We start from the raw sequence: 16,974 nt of genomic DNA on the forward strand, positions 1-16,974 counted from the left end.
ATCAAAGATAAATACAAGATGCTGGAGTAAAGCAGCATCCCTGGAGAAAATGGATAGGTGATGTTTCAGGTCAGGACCCTTCTTCAGACATTGTAAGGGGGGGGCGAGGGGAAGAGAGAACTGGAAGTAAGAAAAGACCAGCTTAACAGGCAACAGATGACCTCAGGTGGGGAGGTTCTGTGACAGGCCGATTGTTGGCCAGAACTGTGGAACTAGTTAGCCAACTTCAAACAGCTTTGTATTACATTTGTGACAAAAAAAAAGGTAAAAGGTAGATTATTATATCATCTAGATGTGGCACAGCGATATAGCAGTAGAGTTGCTACCTCACAGTGTCAGAGACCCGGGTTCAATCCTGACTAAGGGTGCTGTCTGTACAGAGTTTGTACGTTCTCCCCGTGACCGCACGGGCTTTCCCCCGAGTGCTGTGGTTTCCGTCCACACTTCAAAGATGAACAGGTTTGTAGGTTAATTGGCTTTGGTAAAAATTGTAAATTGAACTTAGTTGTGTGGGATAATGCTAGTGCATGGGGTGATCGCTGGTCGACGGGGACTGAAGGGCCTGTTTCCGCGCTGTATCTCTAAAATCTAAAGTAAAGTAAAATGGTGGTTATTTTTCACATACCTTGGTTTGTTTCTTTTCGGTTGCATACACAATGGAGGTGCAGCAAACCTCAGCGAGCTTGCGACCCTTCCCGTAAAACGACCAGCAGCAAATCTCATCTCCCAAGACATCCTTCATAAAAAGCACCCTTCCGTTAAATCTCAAGGATAGCTTGTCGAATAGTTCCACGTTCTTCAACAAATTGTCATCAGAATTGCTGAGTAAATAAAACCAAATATAAATAGCTGGTGATAATGCACAATACCGATGTGGTTGCATGAAGCTTTTTGATACTTTGACACAAGTTCTTGCATGGAGAATATTTCATTGTCACAACCACCAAAGCAAATCTATTTTTGCAGCTCTTTGACAAAGAAAACTAAACATTCAATGAAACATTCACCTGATAGACGTATGTAAAATTATGAGCGGCATAGATGGGGTAGACAGTCACAACCTTTTCCCCCCAGGATCGAAATATCAAATACTAGAGGACATAGCTTTAAGGTGAGAGGGCCAGCGTTTAAAGGCGATGCGTGGGTGCGTTTTTTTTTTAACAGAGCTAGGAGTTTGCTGCCGTAGTCAGATACGTTTGTGCGATATATGAGATTGTCAGGTAGGTACATGGATAGGCAGGGAACAGAGGGAAATGGACCATGTTCATGCAACAAAAAAAAAAAAAAGCTGGTTTTGGCATCATGTTCAGTATAGACATTGTAGATCGAAGGGCTAGTACCTGGCTGTACTGTTCGAAGGTACACAAAATTGCTGGAGGAACTCAGCGGGTGCAGCAGCGGCACAACTGGCTGTACTGTTCTATGTTCTACGAAATGTTTGAATCATGGTTTGATTTTGTTAAAAAAAATACAATGAGCAAATGTATAAAGTCGACTGTGCATTATCACATAAACTAAACTTATATTCATTTACGATACGATAGAACTTTATTTATCCCAGGAGGGAAAATGGTCTGCCAACTGTCATAAAAACACAACAAAATACATAAAATTAAAGTGACGAGTGGGAAGTCCAGGGTTGGAGGAAGGGGAATCAGTCTACCCAACGACAGAAGGGGGTGGAGTTGTACAGTTTGATAACCACAGGGAAAAAGGATCTCCTGTGGCGTTCTGTGCTGCATCTTGGTGAAACCAGTCTGTTGCTGAAGGTGTTCCTCAGTTTGACCAGTGTGTCATGGAGGGGGTGTGCTGTGTTGTCCAGTATGCTCTGCAGTTTATGGAGCATCCTCCCCTCCAAGACCACCTCCAATGAATCCAATTTAGATTTAAAACAAAAAGATTTTGAACTTTCAGAATGTTTTCGGTGAACCTTAGACTAGTTTGAAGCTGAGCGATAGGCTATGCAAGCTTTAGATGTGTGGTCTGATCAAACCCATAACAAAGAACCTCTTGGGCCACATACCAAGTTCAAAATCAATATTTGAATCAGCTTGCATATCTCGCAAGCCATCGATCCAAACAGATCTTGACACTCTGATTTAGGACTTAATTATCAATGAGACGGGATCACTTGCAACCAATACATTTCAAAAATAAAAATAAATTAGCAGGGCATTGTTTGGAAAACCTACAAATAAATTGATTAGCTTTTTGTTTACCACAATTTTTCACAAAGAGAGTTATGACTTTTGTGCTGTTCTTTTATTTTAACAATAATGAATACTCTAGCATATTTTTCATAGCCTGTTATTGATGTTAAATGGATATTTGCATCCATGTAAAAAAAGCAGCAGTAGACACAATGAGACTTTGTCCTTCATTTGTCAGATCATCTGAAACCCATGATTTGGTACAAATCACAAAAGTACTGCATTATATCCAAAACTTTTCACTGTTCCAGGTTCAATCTGGGTCCCTACGGGTGCTGTCTGTGCGGAGTTTACAAGTTTCCCCGTGATCTGCATGGGTTTTCTCAGAGATCTTCGGTTTCCTCCCACCCTCCAAAACATACAGGTTTGTAGGTTAATTGGCTGGGTATATATGCAAATTGTCCCTAGTGTGTGTAGGATAGTGCTAGTGTGCAGGGATCACTGGTCGGTGCAGATTCAGTGGGCTGATTGGCCTATTTCAATGCTGTATCTCTAAACTAAACTGTGAACTTCAATGGACTGCTTTGATTATATGAAGGACTGAGGGGTTTTTCTATAGTAATATAGTGGTTATTGATTTATTGAATTTTTGTTTTATATTTAATCTAAGTGTATTGTGTTTACAGGCTTGCAATGCCGCTGCAAGTAAGAATTTCATTGTTCCATTGTCACTTCATACGACAATTAAACAATCTTGACTCTCTCACCCTGACAATTGGGTGCAATCATCTGTATTAATTTACTTTAGACAGTGCAGAGACAGTGCTGAGTCCGCACTGACCAGCAATCATCCCATACACTAACACCATTCTACACACACCAGGAACAATTTACAAATCTGTTCATCTTTGGAGTGTGGGAGGAGAGCGGTGCGCCCGGAGAAAACCCACGTGGTCACAGGGAGAACGTACAGACAGCAAACATAGTCAGGATCAAACGTGTGTCTCTGGCGCTATAAGGCAGCACTACTGCTACGCCACTGTGCTGCCGAAATTGGTATTCACCAAGTTAACTAGAAATAAGTTTAGCTTGGGGAAAAGGTTGTTTATAATATTTAACTGACTTTAAACAGAGCTACCAAAGTTCTCCATGATACACCTTCAGTGGTTAGTAAACGGGGCACTGGTAGCCAGATACGCAGATGCAGTGTTACTCGAGAAACAGAAAGTTAACTGCCTGCGAAAGGCCATCTAGTTCCATTTCCAATTTGTTGCACTATAAATCAAAGATCCTATAGCAAGCAAGATAAAGACATAATGGGCAGATTCATGGGTAATTCATGGGCAGATTCATGGGTCATTTTCGGCCCCATTTCCGTAACCGGCTCCCGTCTCCGCACCAAAGATCCCATAGCGTGGCAAAGATAACTAGCGCGGAGACGGAAGCCGGTTACGGAAACATCCTCGTAAAAATAAAAGTTATTTGGTAAAAATCTTCTCCTCATTTTCAGAATTATAATTTATGCTTTCAAGAGAGCTAGATAGGGCTCTTAAAAATAGCGGAGTCAGAGGATATGGGGAGAAGGCAGGAACGGGGTACTGATTGGGGATGATCAGCCATGATCACATTGAAGGGCGGTGCTGGCTCGAAGGGCCGAATGGCCTACTCCTGCACCTATTGTCTGTTGTCCATTATTGACACAAACTGTTCCCCCGCAATGTTGATTACACTGCGAGTCGGGTCAGGTTACTGAAATGGATGAAAAAAGGCCCACGTTCTGCTCCGTTGCATACTACACGTCAGCCCATTGCATTTAGCAGGAGTGGTCTATCTTGCTCCGCTATAGGGTCTATGCTACGAATGTTTTCAAAAGATAAGATAAAGAAGAGCCAACTCAATCTTACACGGAATCACTTTGTTTTTTCGCCACTTTCCAATGACCCACTGAAAGCTGTTATTAGTTAGTATCTAATTAACATTAACAATGTTCGATGTAGGTCAAAGTAATAATTTAAAAGAACCTCAATAAGGCAATCCAACATTGCCAAGCCCAACCTGAAATAGAAACATCATCGTACCTAGTGTAGGAATACTTGTTGTTGCTCCTGTTGTGTAGCAGCTTCACCACCGGCTGTTGGCAAAAAGTACAATTGATTAATAACTGCAATAAAATCTGACAAAATGTGTAATCCAATAAAATACACAATAGTCTTATGACCTTAGCGCAACTTTCAATTAGTCTCTCTTCCTCCTTGGGAGACGTTATCATGGGGATCGTGCAAGCTACTTCACAGCACTCATTCTTGTCCTGAAAGAAAATCAAAGTTCAAAGTTGAAGAAAGCCATCAATGAATAACCTTGCCCTCGTGAGGACAAGGTTGCTATGGCGACCACAATCTAACTTCAGCCAAGTACAGCAAACATGGAAAATATTCCAGCTGCACAAGGAAGAGAGTGAAAAGAATTGTTTTATTCCTTGGTCATGCGAGGTGCAACACTGTTTCGCTGCCAGAAGGCTTTGCCAGCTACAACAATTCATCAACCCCCTTCTTTCACAAGTCACAAACAAAATTTGTAACTTGACAATTTTCAGCAAACGTGTTTAAAATGAGAGGTTCTTGACCACTTAAGTTCTAAGTTACAGGAGTAGAATTAGGCCATTCAGCCCAGAGTCTACTCCACCATTCGATCATGGCTGATATATCTTTCCCTCTCAACCCCATTCTCTTGCCTTCCCCTCATAACCTTGGACATCTTCACTAAGTTTGAATATGTCCATCACTGCTTTAAAAATCCAATTGACTTGGCCTCCACAGCCAAGTGCAGCAATGAATTCCACAGATTCACTACCCACAGACTAAAGACATTGCTCCTCAATTCCTTTCTAAAGTTATGTCCTTTTTCTTCCGAGGCTGTGCCCTCTGGTACCACACTCTCCCACTAGTGGAAACATCCTCTCCACATCCACTTTGTCCAGGCCTTTCACTATTTGGTACGTTTCAATGAAGGTTCCCCCCATCCTTTGAAACTCCAGCGAGTAGTGGCGCAGTGCTGTCAAAAGCTCATCATCCTTAACCCAACCATCCCTGAGATCATTCTCATAAACCTCCTTTGGACCCTCTCCAACGCCAGCACGTCCTTCCTCAGATATGGGGTATAACTGCTCACAATACTGTCAATGCGATCTAATGCGAGTATTAATCATCAGGTTCTACTGCAGTTGTACAGGGTTTTGGTGAGACCACACCTGGAGTATTGTGTACAGTTTTGGTCTCCTAATCTGAGGAATGACATTCTTGCCAGAGAGGGAGTACAGAGAAGGTTCACCAGACTGATGTCAGACTCCTGGGATGTCAGGACTTTCATATGAAGAAAGACTGGATAGACTCGGCTTGTACTCGCTAGAATTTAGAAGATTGAGGGGAGATCTTATAGAAACTTACAAAATTCTTAAGAGGTTGGACAGGCTAGATGCAGGAAGATTGTTCCCGATGTTGGGGAAGTCCAGAACAAGGGGTCACAGTTTAAGGATAAAGGGGAAATCTTTTAGGACTGAGATGAGAAAAACATTTTTTACACAGAGAGTGGTGAATCTCTGGAATTCTCTGCCACAGAATGTAGTTGAGGCCAGTTCATTGGCTATATTTAAGAGGGAGTTAGATGTGGCCCTTGTGGCTAAAGGGATCAGGGGGTATGGAGAGAAGGCAGGTACGGGATACCGAGTTGGATGATCAGCCATGATCATATTGAATGGAGGTGCAGGCTCGAAGGGCCGAATGGCCTACTCCTGCACCTATTTTCTATGTTTCTATGACCAGTGTCTTAGCATTACCTCAGCATTACATCCCTGTTTTCATATTCTAATCACTGCTCAGTACTAAACTCAGTACCGAGTACTATTGAGTACTGAGTAGTACTGATGTACTGAGTATTAATCATCAGTTCTCAGTCTTAGTGATGATCTACGGATTTGTAAAGCCAAAAGAAATTACAATATAACTGCTTGCTATTTTGCCTTCTTTTTGTTTACTTTTTGCAACAGTTGCATCCTGCTATGAATTTTCTTCCAAGAAATTCATGTATTTGCAGGATGTAGGGGCATCACTCAAGGCCAACAATTACTGCTTATTTCCTAAACGTCCCTGACCGAGTGGCTTGATCAGCAGTTTTGGAGGGAAGTGAAGAGTCAACCACACTGCGTCTGAAATCTCACGCAGACCAGAGGTGGCAACAATGGCAGATCTCTTTCCCGAGTGCTGCTAACAAAATGTTTATTTACTGAAACTGAATATATATTCCCCCACCTGCCTTGGAGGGATTTGATCCCACCTCCATTTTGGTAACCCAAGCTTCAAGACGTTACTGCACCACCTCGACCATTGTTTTGTTGTAGATTTCATAGAGATTTATTCAGAGATATACCAAATTCTAAGGTACGTACTAGAGATGCAATCTAATATTAGCTTTCCCAGTGTAATGATCTAATTTGGCATTTTGTGTTTAGATTTTTTTAGGTTTTAATTCTAGAGATACAACACGGAAACAGGCCCTTCGGCCCACCAAATCAGTGCCGACCAGCGATCCCCATACACTAGCACTATCCTACACACTAGGGACAATTTACAATTTTTTTACCAAAGCCAATTAATCTACAAATCTGTACCTTTTTCGAGTGTGTGAGGAAACCGGAGCACGTGGGAAAAACCCAGGCAAGCACAGGGAGAACGGCCAAACTCTGTACAGACAGATCAGGATCGAACCTGGGTCTCTGGTACTGCTGTACCGCCATGTATTGGAAGATGAAACAGTGCAGCACAGGAACAGATGCTTTGGCCCGCCATGTTTGCGCTGACCATTATGCAACTCCGGAGATCATGGATAGCTGACGATTCGCATCGGGACCCTTCAGTCTGACAGTCTGATTGTGGTGGGGGAGGGGAAGGGGTCAGGGGAACGAAGGGTGAAGAAAGCTGGAAGAGTGGAGGACCCTGACAAAGCCTGGCAAGTTATAGATGGATACAGGTGGGGAAGGGGAGGGGGGTGAAAAGCAGAATCTTCTAACAAGATGTTTAGCGTTCACAATGGTTTAATGTTATTTCACCTGGGAGCTTTGGAAAAGTGGTGAACACTGTCCAGTCCATCACGGGTACTGACCTCCCCACTATTGAAGGGATCTACAAGAATCACTGCCTCAAAAAGGCAGCCAGCATCATCAGGGATCCACCCCACCTTGGCCATACTCTAATTTCTCTCCTGCCATCGGAAGAAGGTGTGGGAGCTTGAAAACTAACAGGTCCAGGTTCAGGAGCAGCTTCTTCCTACAACCATCAGGCTAAAAAACGCAATAAAACACTACAAATAGGCTCCGGAGACTTGGGGACATTATTTTTGATTTTGCACTACTATTGTCTATTTATTTGTCTGTTTTTAAAAATATATATATTGAACATTTTTAGTTGTTTATTACAGGATTTACGGAGCAATATGTTTACATATCTGTAGAGCCGCGGCAAGTTAGAATTTCATTGTTCTGTTTCGGGATATATGACAATAAAACACTCTTGACTGTCTGTAGCTTAGTCGGATAGTTCAGTTCAAAGCCTTCATTCACTTTCCATCAGCTGAAAATCCTAAGCAAACCAAGGTTGCGCCCTTCTCGACAGTCCCATCATAGCAAAAGGATATAGGATAGGATTGAGTATAGGAGCAGGGAGATTCTACTGCAGTTGTACAGGGTCTTGATGAGACCACACCTGGAGTATTGCGTACAATTTTGCTCTCCTAATCTGAGGAAAGACATTCTTGCCATAGAGGGAGTACAGAGAAGGTTCACCAGACTGACTCCTGGGATGTCAGGACTTTCATATGAAGAAAGACTGGATAGACTCGGCTTGTACTCGCTAGAATTTAGAAGATTGAGGGGGGATCTTATAGAAACTTACAAAATTCTTAATGGGTTGGACAGGCTACATGCAGGAAGATTGTTCCCGATGTTGGGGAAGTCCAGAACAAGGGGTCACAGTTTAAGGATAAGGGGGAAATCTTTTAGGACCGAGATGAGAAAAACATTTTTCACACAGAGATTGGTGAATCTCTGGAATTCTCTGCCACAGAAGGTAGTTGAGGCCAGTTCATTGGCTATATTTAAGAGGGAGTTAGATGTGGCCCTTGTGGCTAAAGGGATCAGGGGGTATGGAGAGAAGGCAGGTACAGGATACTGAGTTGGATGATCAGCCATGATCATATTGAATGGCGGTGCAGGCTCGAAGGGCCAAATGGCCTACTCCTGCACCTATTTTCTATGTTTCTATGGTGATTTTTGCTGAAGTTGTAAGATGGCAAATGTGTGGAGCACAAACAAAAATCCCAGAGATGTGGTACTCATAGCTCTGTGAACACAAGGACCTGGTCTGCCCTTATGCCAGCAGAAGCTTCATCATACATGAAGTCACAATATAGCTTTTATTTTGGATTTGGTACCGGTGCAGACTTTACAGATGGAACTATTATAGCACAAAACTAATTTTCAATACATATTATAATGCATCCACAGAGAGAGAGAACAAAGATTGCTAAATTATATTTAGCAATAAAAGTTAAAAGGATAGCATCTGTAAATTACCTGCAATGCTGTCTGACAGACATCGACTAAGCCTTGAATGAGGTAATATTTGGCCTCTGCCAACAGTTCCTTTATTTCCCGCTTACTCTTCGGAAGAATAATAGAATCATCCCTCAGGTAGTTCAAAACTGTGCCAAAATGTTTCCCGCAGCGGTCAATAAGAATCCAACCTGTTCAGAAAAATACCAAATATCATGTTAAAGGACCATTATTTAAACTAGGATGCCTTTCAACCCAATTTTTCTTTACATAAGAGAAATCGAGAGATCGCCACCCGTAATACTTAAGTGCAAGAACATTGTTATCGATAAAAGGCTACTCAATCCATTCAAGTACAATTTGCTTGGCTCCATACAATTAATCCCAGTTAATTACTGATCCCCATAGTTTTCCACAACCCTCAACTGCAGTTAAAGCAAACCTATACCATTTCATAGCGCGTGTGCTACATTGCTTGACTGTCTTTATTGACAAGATATTTCCATAGTTCCATCAATATTTGTATTTATTCTTTATTCCTTCAGAGGCAACGGCTCAGCTGGCAGGACTTTCACATCTGGCTGGCACAGCAGCACAGCTGGTAGAGCTGCTGCCCTACGGTGCCAGAGACACAGGTTCGATCCTGACCTCGGGTATCTGTGTGGAGATTGTGGAGAACTTTCCTGTTAATATAGTGCATGAGCTAAGCAGTATAAAGAGATGACCTTTGTATTTTAATTGTAAATACTGTAAAATCAATTCATTTTTTCTCACCGTCACCACCCTTCCTCCTACTCCACAACTGACCTATTCCATTTTTTGACATTGTGAGCAATCTAATTTCACACCAGTTGTAAATAATCCTTGCCAGCACTGCTCATGAACCGTCGCTGAATACAATTTGAAAATTTAAAGAGACTTGGCCTGTCATACTCTGTCGTTCCCAGAGGAAGACGGAAACAAAATTCAATGCTATTTTACGAGACGTCGCTTAAAATGTCCAGCTCGGTGACTGGATAATAGTTGATGATTTATCAATCAATCAGTCCAGTGTCATTTCATTATCTGGTGAGGCCTCTTCTAACTAAAATGGGAGATGGATAGCATCAGGTGCTTTGATATTCCTACCAAGTTGGCAAATTAATTATTTGGAATATGATATGTACCATTAAAAACCTTGCTTTAAAAGACATCATGGTGACTAAAGAGAGACACAAAATGCTGGAGTAAATCAGCGGGTCAGGCAGCATCTCCGGAGAGAAGGAATGGGCGACGTTTCAGGTTCTACCCAAAACATCGGCCATTCCTTCTATCCAGAGATGCTGTCGGTCCCGCTGATTTACTCCAGCATTTTGTGTCCATCTTCGGTTTAAACCAGCATCTGCTGTTCCTTCCTACACAACATAACTAAAAATCAATACAGTATTCACAATTAAATTGCAAAGGTCATCTCTTTATACTGCTTAGCTCATGCACAATTTAAGAAAAGCTGGAATAGGGATAGATCCATAACCTTCAGAATGGTTGATTTTAAAGACATCTGTATAGTTAAAAGTTGCCTTTCATTCACGAGGTCAGTGTGGAACACTGAGGGATAGCTGTTTATCAAACAAACATAGAAACAAAATGGAAGCAGGTTACATGTGCAGACTCGAAGAATCGCCAAGCTTTGCATCAGCTGAATATCATTTGATTTGATATGTGTAGGAAGAAACTGATTATGTTATTTTACACCGAAGATAGGTACAAAGTGCTGGTGTAACTCAGTGGGTCAGGCAGCATCTCTGGAGAAAACGAGGTGACATGTTGGGTCAGAAGCCTTACCCACTCTTCAGCTTTTAAGGGGTAACATGGGCCTTGGCTCTTCACCTAAATTTCACAATTTAAATCTGTAGCCTTGACTTGTCTCTAACCTTATCATCACCCAAAGAAACTATTCCTCTCTGCTAGCAATCTGTACAATTTGTATCATTAAGTATCCATGTGCTGCAATGGAAATTTATATATTTTTTAAATATTTTATTTATTAGAAGTGAGCACAATGCATTGGTACAAAAATGATGTTAACATTTACATTCTCTGTACAACTTCCCTTTTTTTTTTTAAAGCGAGAAGTGAGAAAGGAAAGAAGAAAAAGAGGTTGTGAAAAGTGAAGAATAGATTAGTGAGCGTGGGTGAAAAACCGATAAAGAAAAAGTGAAAGAGAAGGAGTAAATGAAGAAGGAAAGCAGGAGGGAGATTGTTCAATCGCCACAGTGAGATGATTTTTTTTAAATTTTCTAAATCATCTTTCACCCATACCTGAAACTGTTGGTTTTCATGATACTATGTCACCACATGAATCCAAAAAATCAATAAATGGGGACCAACTCCTTAAGAATAGGTCTTGTTTGTCTATTAGGAAGAGTCTCATTTCTTCCAAATGTGCTGTGTCCAGCATCTTACTGATCCACATTTTAAATGTTGGTATATTAGCATTTTTCCAAAATTTAAGTATAAGTTTTTTTGCTGTTATTAATCCATAATTGAAAAATGAGTTTTGGTGTGTATTTAATTTGTTCCCATCTCCACTTACTCCAAATATAATCATTTCAGTGTTAGGTTCCATTTTTGTCTTAAATAGCTTTGAGAATATATCAAATATATCACACCAAAATTTATAAAGTTTTGTACAAGAGACAAATGTACAAGAGACAAAAGACATTTATCACAAATGGGAGAAATATTTGGATAAAATTTATTCAACCTAGTTTTGGAATAATATAATCTATGTAATATTTTAAATTGAATTAAGTTATGTCTAGCGTTGATCGAACATTTATGTATATGTATCAAATATTTTTCCCATGTTTCTTTTGAGATTTTTATCATTAATTATTTTTCCCAGTCTTCTCTAATTGCCTCTGTTGATGGTAATTCTATATTTAAAATACTGTTATACAAGTATGATATTAATTTTGTTGACTCCACCTTGATATTCATTACTTCTTCCAATGGGTCTAAAATTATACTTTGGAATCTTGGTATATATTTCTTCATAAAGTCACATACCTGTAGGTATTTAAAATATTGATTGTTATTCAATTTAAATTTTGATTTTAGTTGTTGAAATGATAATAAATTTCCCAATTCATACAAATCACCTACCTTTTTAATTCCCACTTTTTCCCCATTGTTTATATGTTTTATCCATACCAGATGGTTTAAATACTGGGTTAGTCACTATTGGTGTTAGCACTGATAAATTTCTTAATTTTAAAGTTAATTTTATTTGTTTCCAGATTCGTATTGTATTTTGTATAATTGGATTCTTCTTATATAACATATTATTCAGCTTTATTGGGGAAAAAATGATCGCTCCTAGATCGTAGGGCGCGCAATCCTCTTTCTCCATTCTTATCCATTCCAACTGTTGAGCAGAACTGTCCAACCAATAAATTATATTTTTAATATGTACTGCCCAATAATAGTATAGAAAATTAGGTAGTGCAAACCCCACCACCTCTTTGGATTTGCACAAGTGATTTATTTTAATTCTATGTGCTTTATAATCCCAAATAAAATTAAAAATATTTGAGTCTAATTTTTTTTTAAAGTGTTTTGGTATATATATCGGTATAGATTGGAATAAATATATTATTTGTGGTAGCGCTATCATTTTTATAGCATTTATTCTGCCGATTAGTGACAGTGGGACCGTTCTCCAAAATAATAATGGTATAAAATTAGCATTAAATAATGATTTATATCTTCTAGTAACTTGAATACCCAAATACTTAAATTTTTCCGTTACGATTTTAAATGAAAATTTTAATAGGTGATTCGCTTTCTGGGGTTTTAATGACATAATTTCACTTTTATTCCAATTTATTCTATAACAGGAGAAAGAGCCAAATTCCTCTATTAGATTTAATAGATTCGGGATGCTCGTTTGGGAGTTTGTAATATATAAAAGTATATCATCTGCATATAGTGATATTTTATTAATAGTATCCTTAGTATTATATCCCTGAATATCCGGATGCCTTCTTATCCTTTCAGCAAGCGGCTCTATGGAAATTTATATAAACTTCTAAAAATGAAGTGTAACATTGTAACTGATAGACTTAAATACTGGCAGTGGCTATGTTTGTCAGGCTTGAACAGTGATAATTGAATTACTTTTAAACTGTTTTCTCGCTTTCTCTGCTAAGTGAGAAACAACCCCAGGCCCAATTGTCCAAGCAAAAAGACCGGCATAACTAGATTTACTTAAACCCAGTGTATTATTAAGAGTATATTTATCACACACACATTTTGGACTGTTCCGAAGCTTTTTGGATATGGTAATATATTTCAAGAATATTGCAAGGCACTACATTTTATCATACTTTTTTAATAAACTAAGAAATTACGACTCCATTTTGTGGCATGCACTAAACTCCCATTTAAAAAGCCAAAATCTGCTTTAATGCTGACATTGCCCATATTAGTACTGATCTCCTGCAATAATCTCAAATTAATTTACATAATTTCATGCACTGGGGAAGACATTTATAATTTTTCTACAAGGACCCACGAGGTTAGTAGCCTTGAAAATAGTGGTATAAAATGGCACATTTTAGTATATTAGGGCTCAACACCAGGTACACGGAGAGGAAAGGTTTAGAGGGATTTGGACCAAATGTGGGCAAGTGGGACGAGCTTAGATGGGGCATCATGGTTGGCATGGACGAGTTGGGCCGAAGGGCCTGTTTCCGTAATGCAAGACTCTATGACTGCTCTGCTACCATCTTCATTTGGACTAGTGCCCAAGAAGAGTGACAACACTTCAAAAAGTATTTCAACTGGCTGAGACACTTTGACATGCCCCAAAGTCGTGAAGGATTCTGTACAACTGCAAACAACTCATAAAATTCACATTCACCTTCTTTGTCAGTCAGGACTTCCATTCTTCCACTGAACATTGCCTTCAGCATGGTGTCGTGTCTGGTCAGAATCTGAACGGTGGTATAGTACAGCGAGCCTCCGACGTTTAACCTGATGTATTTGTTCCCCATGCTTCCTCCTTTGAAGCTGATGGCCTTGGGTTTGGCTCCGGAGGAAGGACCAGGTGAGGTTAAGCAGGTGTCCCCAGACATGTCGCTCTGAAGATAAATGGTGACTCTGCACACAGTTGGTCTAATCTGTCCCTCCGTGGTTGGTATGTGCAAACTGGACAAGGACAACTCAAGGCCTGGTCACGTTCACAGACGTTCATAACCTTCGCATCACTAAATACAAGGAAAATCATGGCAATGAATAGCGTCGGATACCACAAATAACAGCATTTGCACCACATTGAAAATGTCAAACATTACAGAACATCTAAATTAACATTTTTTTCCTCCATAGGAAGCAGATCAATGGGAATTCCAGTTTCGTAAATGTGCATTAAAAATACTATGCAGTATGCTTTAAAATTAACCACGAAGAACTCTCGCATAACCCTCTTTACTATTATAAAAATGCTTCTATTTTGATTTAATTAACCTTTTAACAGGCCAAAGAGTGTTCCACCTTTCTGATCTTGGGCTATATAGCTTCTCATAAGTTCATAAACAATTTGTGCAGAATTAGGCCATTCGGCCCGTCAGGTCTACTCCGCCATTCAATCATGGCTGATCTATCCTTCCCTCTTAATCCCATTTTCCTGCCTTCTCCCCACAACCCAACACCCGTACTAATCAAGTGTCCCAGGGAGCCGCGTGCACGGGAGAACAAAGGGGGGGGCACTTTAGTTTTAGAATCCTCTGTCATGGGGATAAGTCTGTGTTCGTTTGTTTGTTCATTTACTCCGGTGAAAGTGCTGTGCACACGGCAGCCAGCCAACAGTCGCTTGTCTTTTTCATTTTGTTTTCACTTTTAATTTCAAGTTTTGTGTACCTGGTGACTGTCGGCAGACCAATTTACCTCCGGGGATGAATAAAGTTTTATTGTATCGAATCGGTCTCTACCTTAAAAATATCCACTGACTTTGCCTCCACAACCTTCTGTGGCAATGAATTCCACAGGTTTAACCACCCTCTGACTAAAGAAATTCTTCCGCATCTCCTTCCTAAAATAACATCCTTTACTTCTAAGCCTATGTACTCTAGTCGTAGATTCTCTCACTAGTGGGAACATCCTCTCCACATCCACTTTATAACAGCAAACTCTCCTAAGGTCCAAGAATCTACCTCAATCTTCAATATGGTTAATGACTCTGCACCCACAGACCTTTAGGAAGGTAGAAAATTCCAAAGATTCACAACCCTCAGAATAAATTCTGGAGCTGTCAAGTAATCTTTAGTTTAGTTTAGACTAGAGATACAATGCAGAAACAGGCTATTCAACCCACCCAGTCCGTGCCGATCCACGAACCCTGTACACTAGCACTATCCGACTAGTGACAATTTACAGTCTTTACCGAATCCAATTAACCTACAAACATGTATGTCTGGAGTGTGGGAGGAAACCAGAGCACTCAGGGAAAACCCACATGGTCACGGGGAGAATGTTCAAATTCCGTACAGACAGAAATCTTGGTCAGGATCGAACCTGGGTCTCAGGCGCTGTAAGGCAGCAACTCTACTGTTGCGCCACCGTGCCGCCCTGGTCGAATTACTATTCGGAGAATGTGTCCACTAATTCGAGACATGCAACCCAGAGTAAACACCCTGACAGCCTTCATCATGCAAATCTCCTTCAGAATCGTGTGTCAATGAAGCAACCTCTCATTTATTTAAAATCCAGAGACTACAGGCCCCCGAATAGTACTTGATCCTTCTTCATAACGCAATCCCCACACTTCAAACTCGAGACCGCTTTTGACCATTACAAAATTCCTTGAATTTTGCTCTGTGGCAGGTCTATCAGGTTTCCTAAACTAGGACACTTCAATATTCAAACTGGAGGTTGAAGTTTTGTTCATTGTTTTGCCCTTGTTCAAAAGAGCCATAAATCTCATGTGTTCAAAACACATCAAGGACCCGGTTACATACTCAAAACAAAATACAGTGCACCACTTTACAAATTAGAGTATTTTTTATATTGGAACGATGTAAAAATGAGATGATTGCCAGGGAAAAATATTTTCAAGTTAAACTGATGTTAATGACTTACAAAAATACCATAATCCATGCCAATTGGTTCACTTTACTGCAAACTATTTTACTGAAGAACAGATAGGATATACACGTTATCGGGTGACACAATGGCGCAGCAGTGGAGTTGCTGCCTTACAGCGGCAGAGGCCCGGGTTCGATCCTGACTATCGGTGTTACCTGTACGTAGTTTGTATGTTCTCCCTCTGACTGCATGGGATTACTCCGGGTACTCCAATTTCCCCCCACACTCCAAAGACCTACAGGTTTGCAGGGTAATTGGCTTCGGTAAGATATAAAAATTGTCCCCACTGTGTAGGATAGTGCTAGTGTACGGGTTGATTGCTGGTCGGCGCGTCTCGGTGGGCTGAAGGGCCTGTATCTCCAAATGTAAAGTCTAAAGACTTTATGGGATCAAGTAACATTACCTTCCAGTTACAGGGTAGCTTTAATATGGGGACATAACCAAAGACACATCACAAAAATATAATCTTAGTCAAAAAATAATCTCATACAAAAAAGTTACCATTTCAAATTTCATATTGAAGCCTTGAAAATATTTTCAGTGTCTGTTAGTTATCGGGTAGTCTTTGTCTTTGATTCATATGTTGCAGTGGGAGCACCCTATCATGGAGTTGTCACATTGATAAAAATACAAAACCGTGAAGGTCACCCCTCCGTGAAGGTCTGTCAAATCCACAAACTGTTGGAGTAACTCAGTGGGTCAGGTGGCATCACTGGAGAACATGAATAGACGACTTTTCAAGTTGGGACCCTTCTTCAGACTTGTAGTAGTAGGGAGGAGAATGCATGAAGTGATGTGGACACATGTAAAGGGCATCTCTGGAGGACCTTTCACTAGCTCACAAGTTATAGGAATAGAATTGGGCCATTCGGCCCATCGAGTCTACTCCGCCATTCAATCATGGCTGATCTCTGCCTCTGCTTCCTGCCTTCTCCCCATAACCCTTGACACCCGTTCTAACCAAGAATTTGTCCATCTCTGCCTTAAAAATATCTACTGACTTGGACTCCACAGTCCTCTGTCGCAATGAGTTCCACAATTAACTACCCTCTGACTTTTCCAGTTAGACCCCTCTCTCTGAATGATTGTGGTTGG

At 40.4% G+C, this 16,974-nt stretch overlaps 1 protein-coding gene across 3 annotated transcripts in view; it reads right to left on the bottom strand.

Annotated features, from left to right (window-relative positions):
• tnfaip1 (TNF alpha induced protein 1) overlaps window positions 1-16,974 on the bottom strand; it is a 35,366-nt gene that overhangs the window by 4,121 nt on the left and 14,271 nt on the right. For all 3 annotated transcript variants that reach the window (XM_033045658.1, XM_033045657.1, XM_033045659.1), the window contains 5 exons: window positions 13,658-14,003; window positions 8,773-8,942; window positions 4,369-4,458; window positions 4,229-4,281; window positions 626-821 (listed from right to left, as the gene is read on the bottom strand). In XM_033045658.1, the coding sequence (XP_032901549.1) occupies window positions 626-821; window positions 4,229-4,281; window positions 4,369-4,458; window positions 8,773-8,942; window positions 13,658-13,871 (723 nt within the window). In that variant the 5' untranslated portion in view covers window positions 13,872-14,003. The remainder of the gene's footprint in view (window positions 1-625; window positions 822-4,228; window positions 4,282-4,368; window positions 4,459-8,772; window positions 8,943-13,657; window positions 14,004-16,974) is intronic.

This window comes from Amblyraja radiata, chromosome 28, assembly GCF_010909765.2.
Source record: "Amblyraja radiata isolate CabotCenter1 chromosome 28, sAmbRad1.1.pri, whole genome shotgun sequence".
NCBI lineage: Eukaryota > Metazoa > Chordata > Chondrichthyes > Rajiformes > Rajidae > Amblyraja > Amblyraja radiata.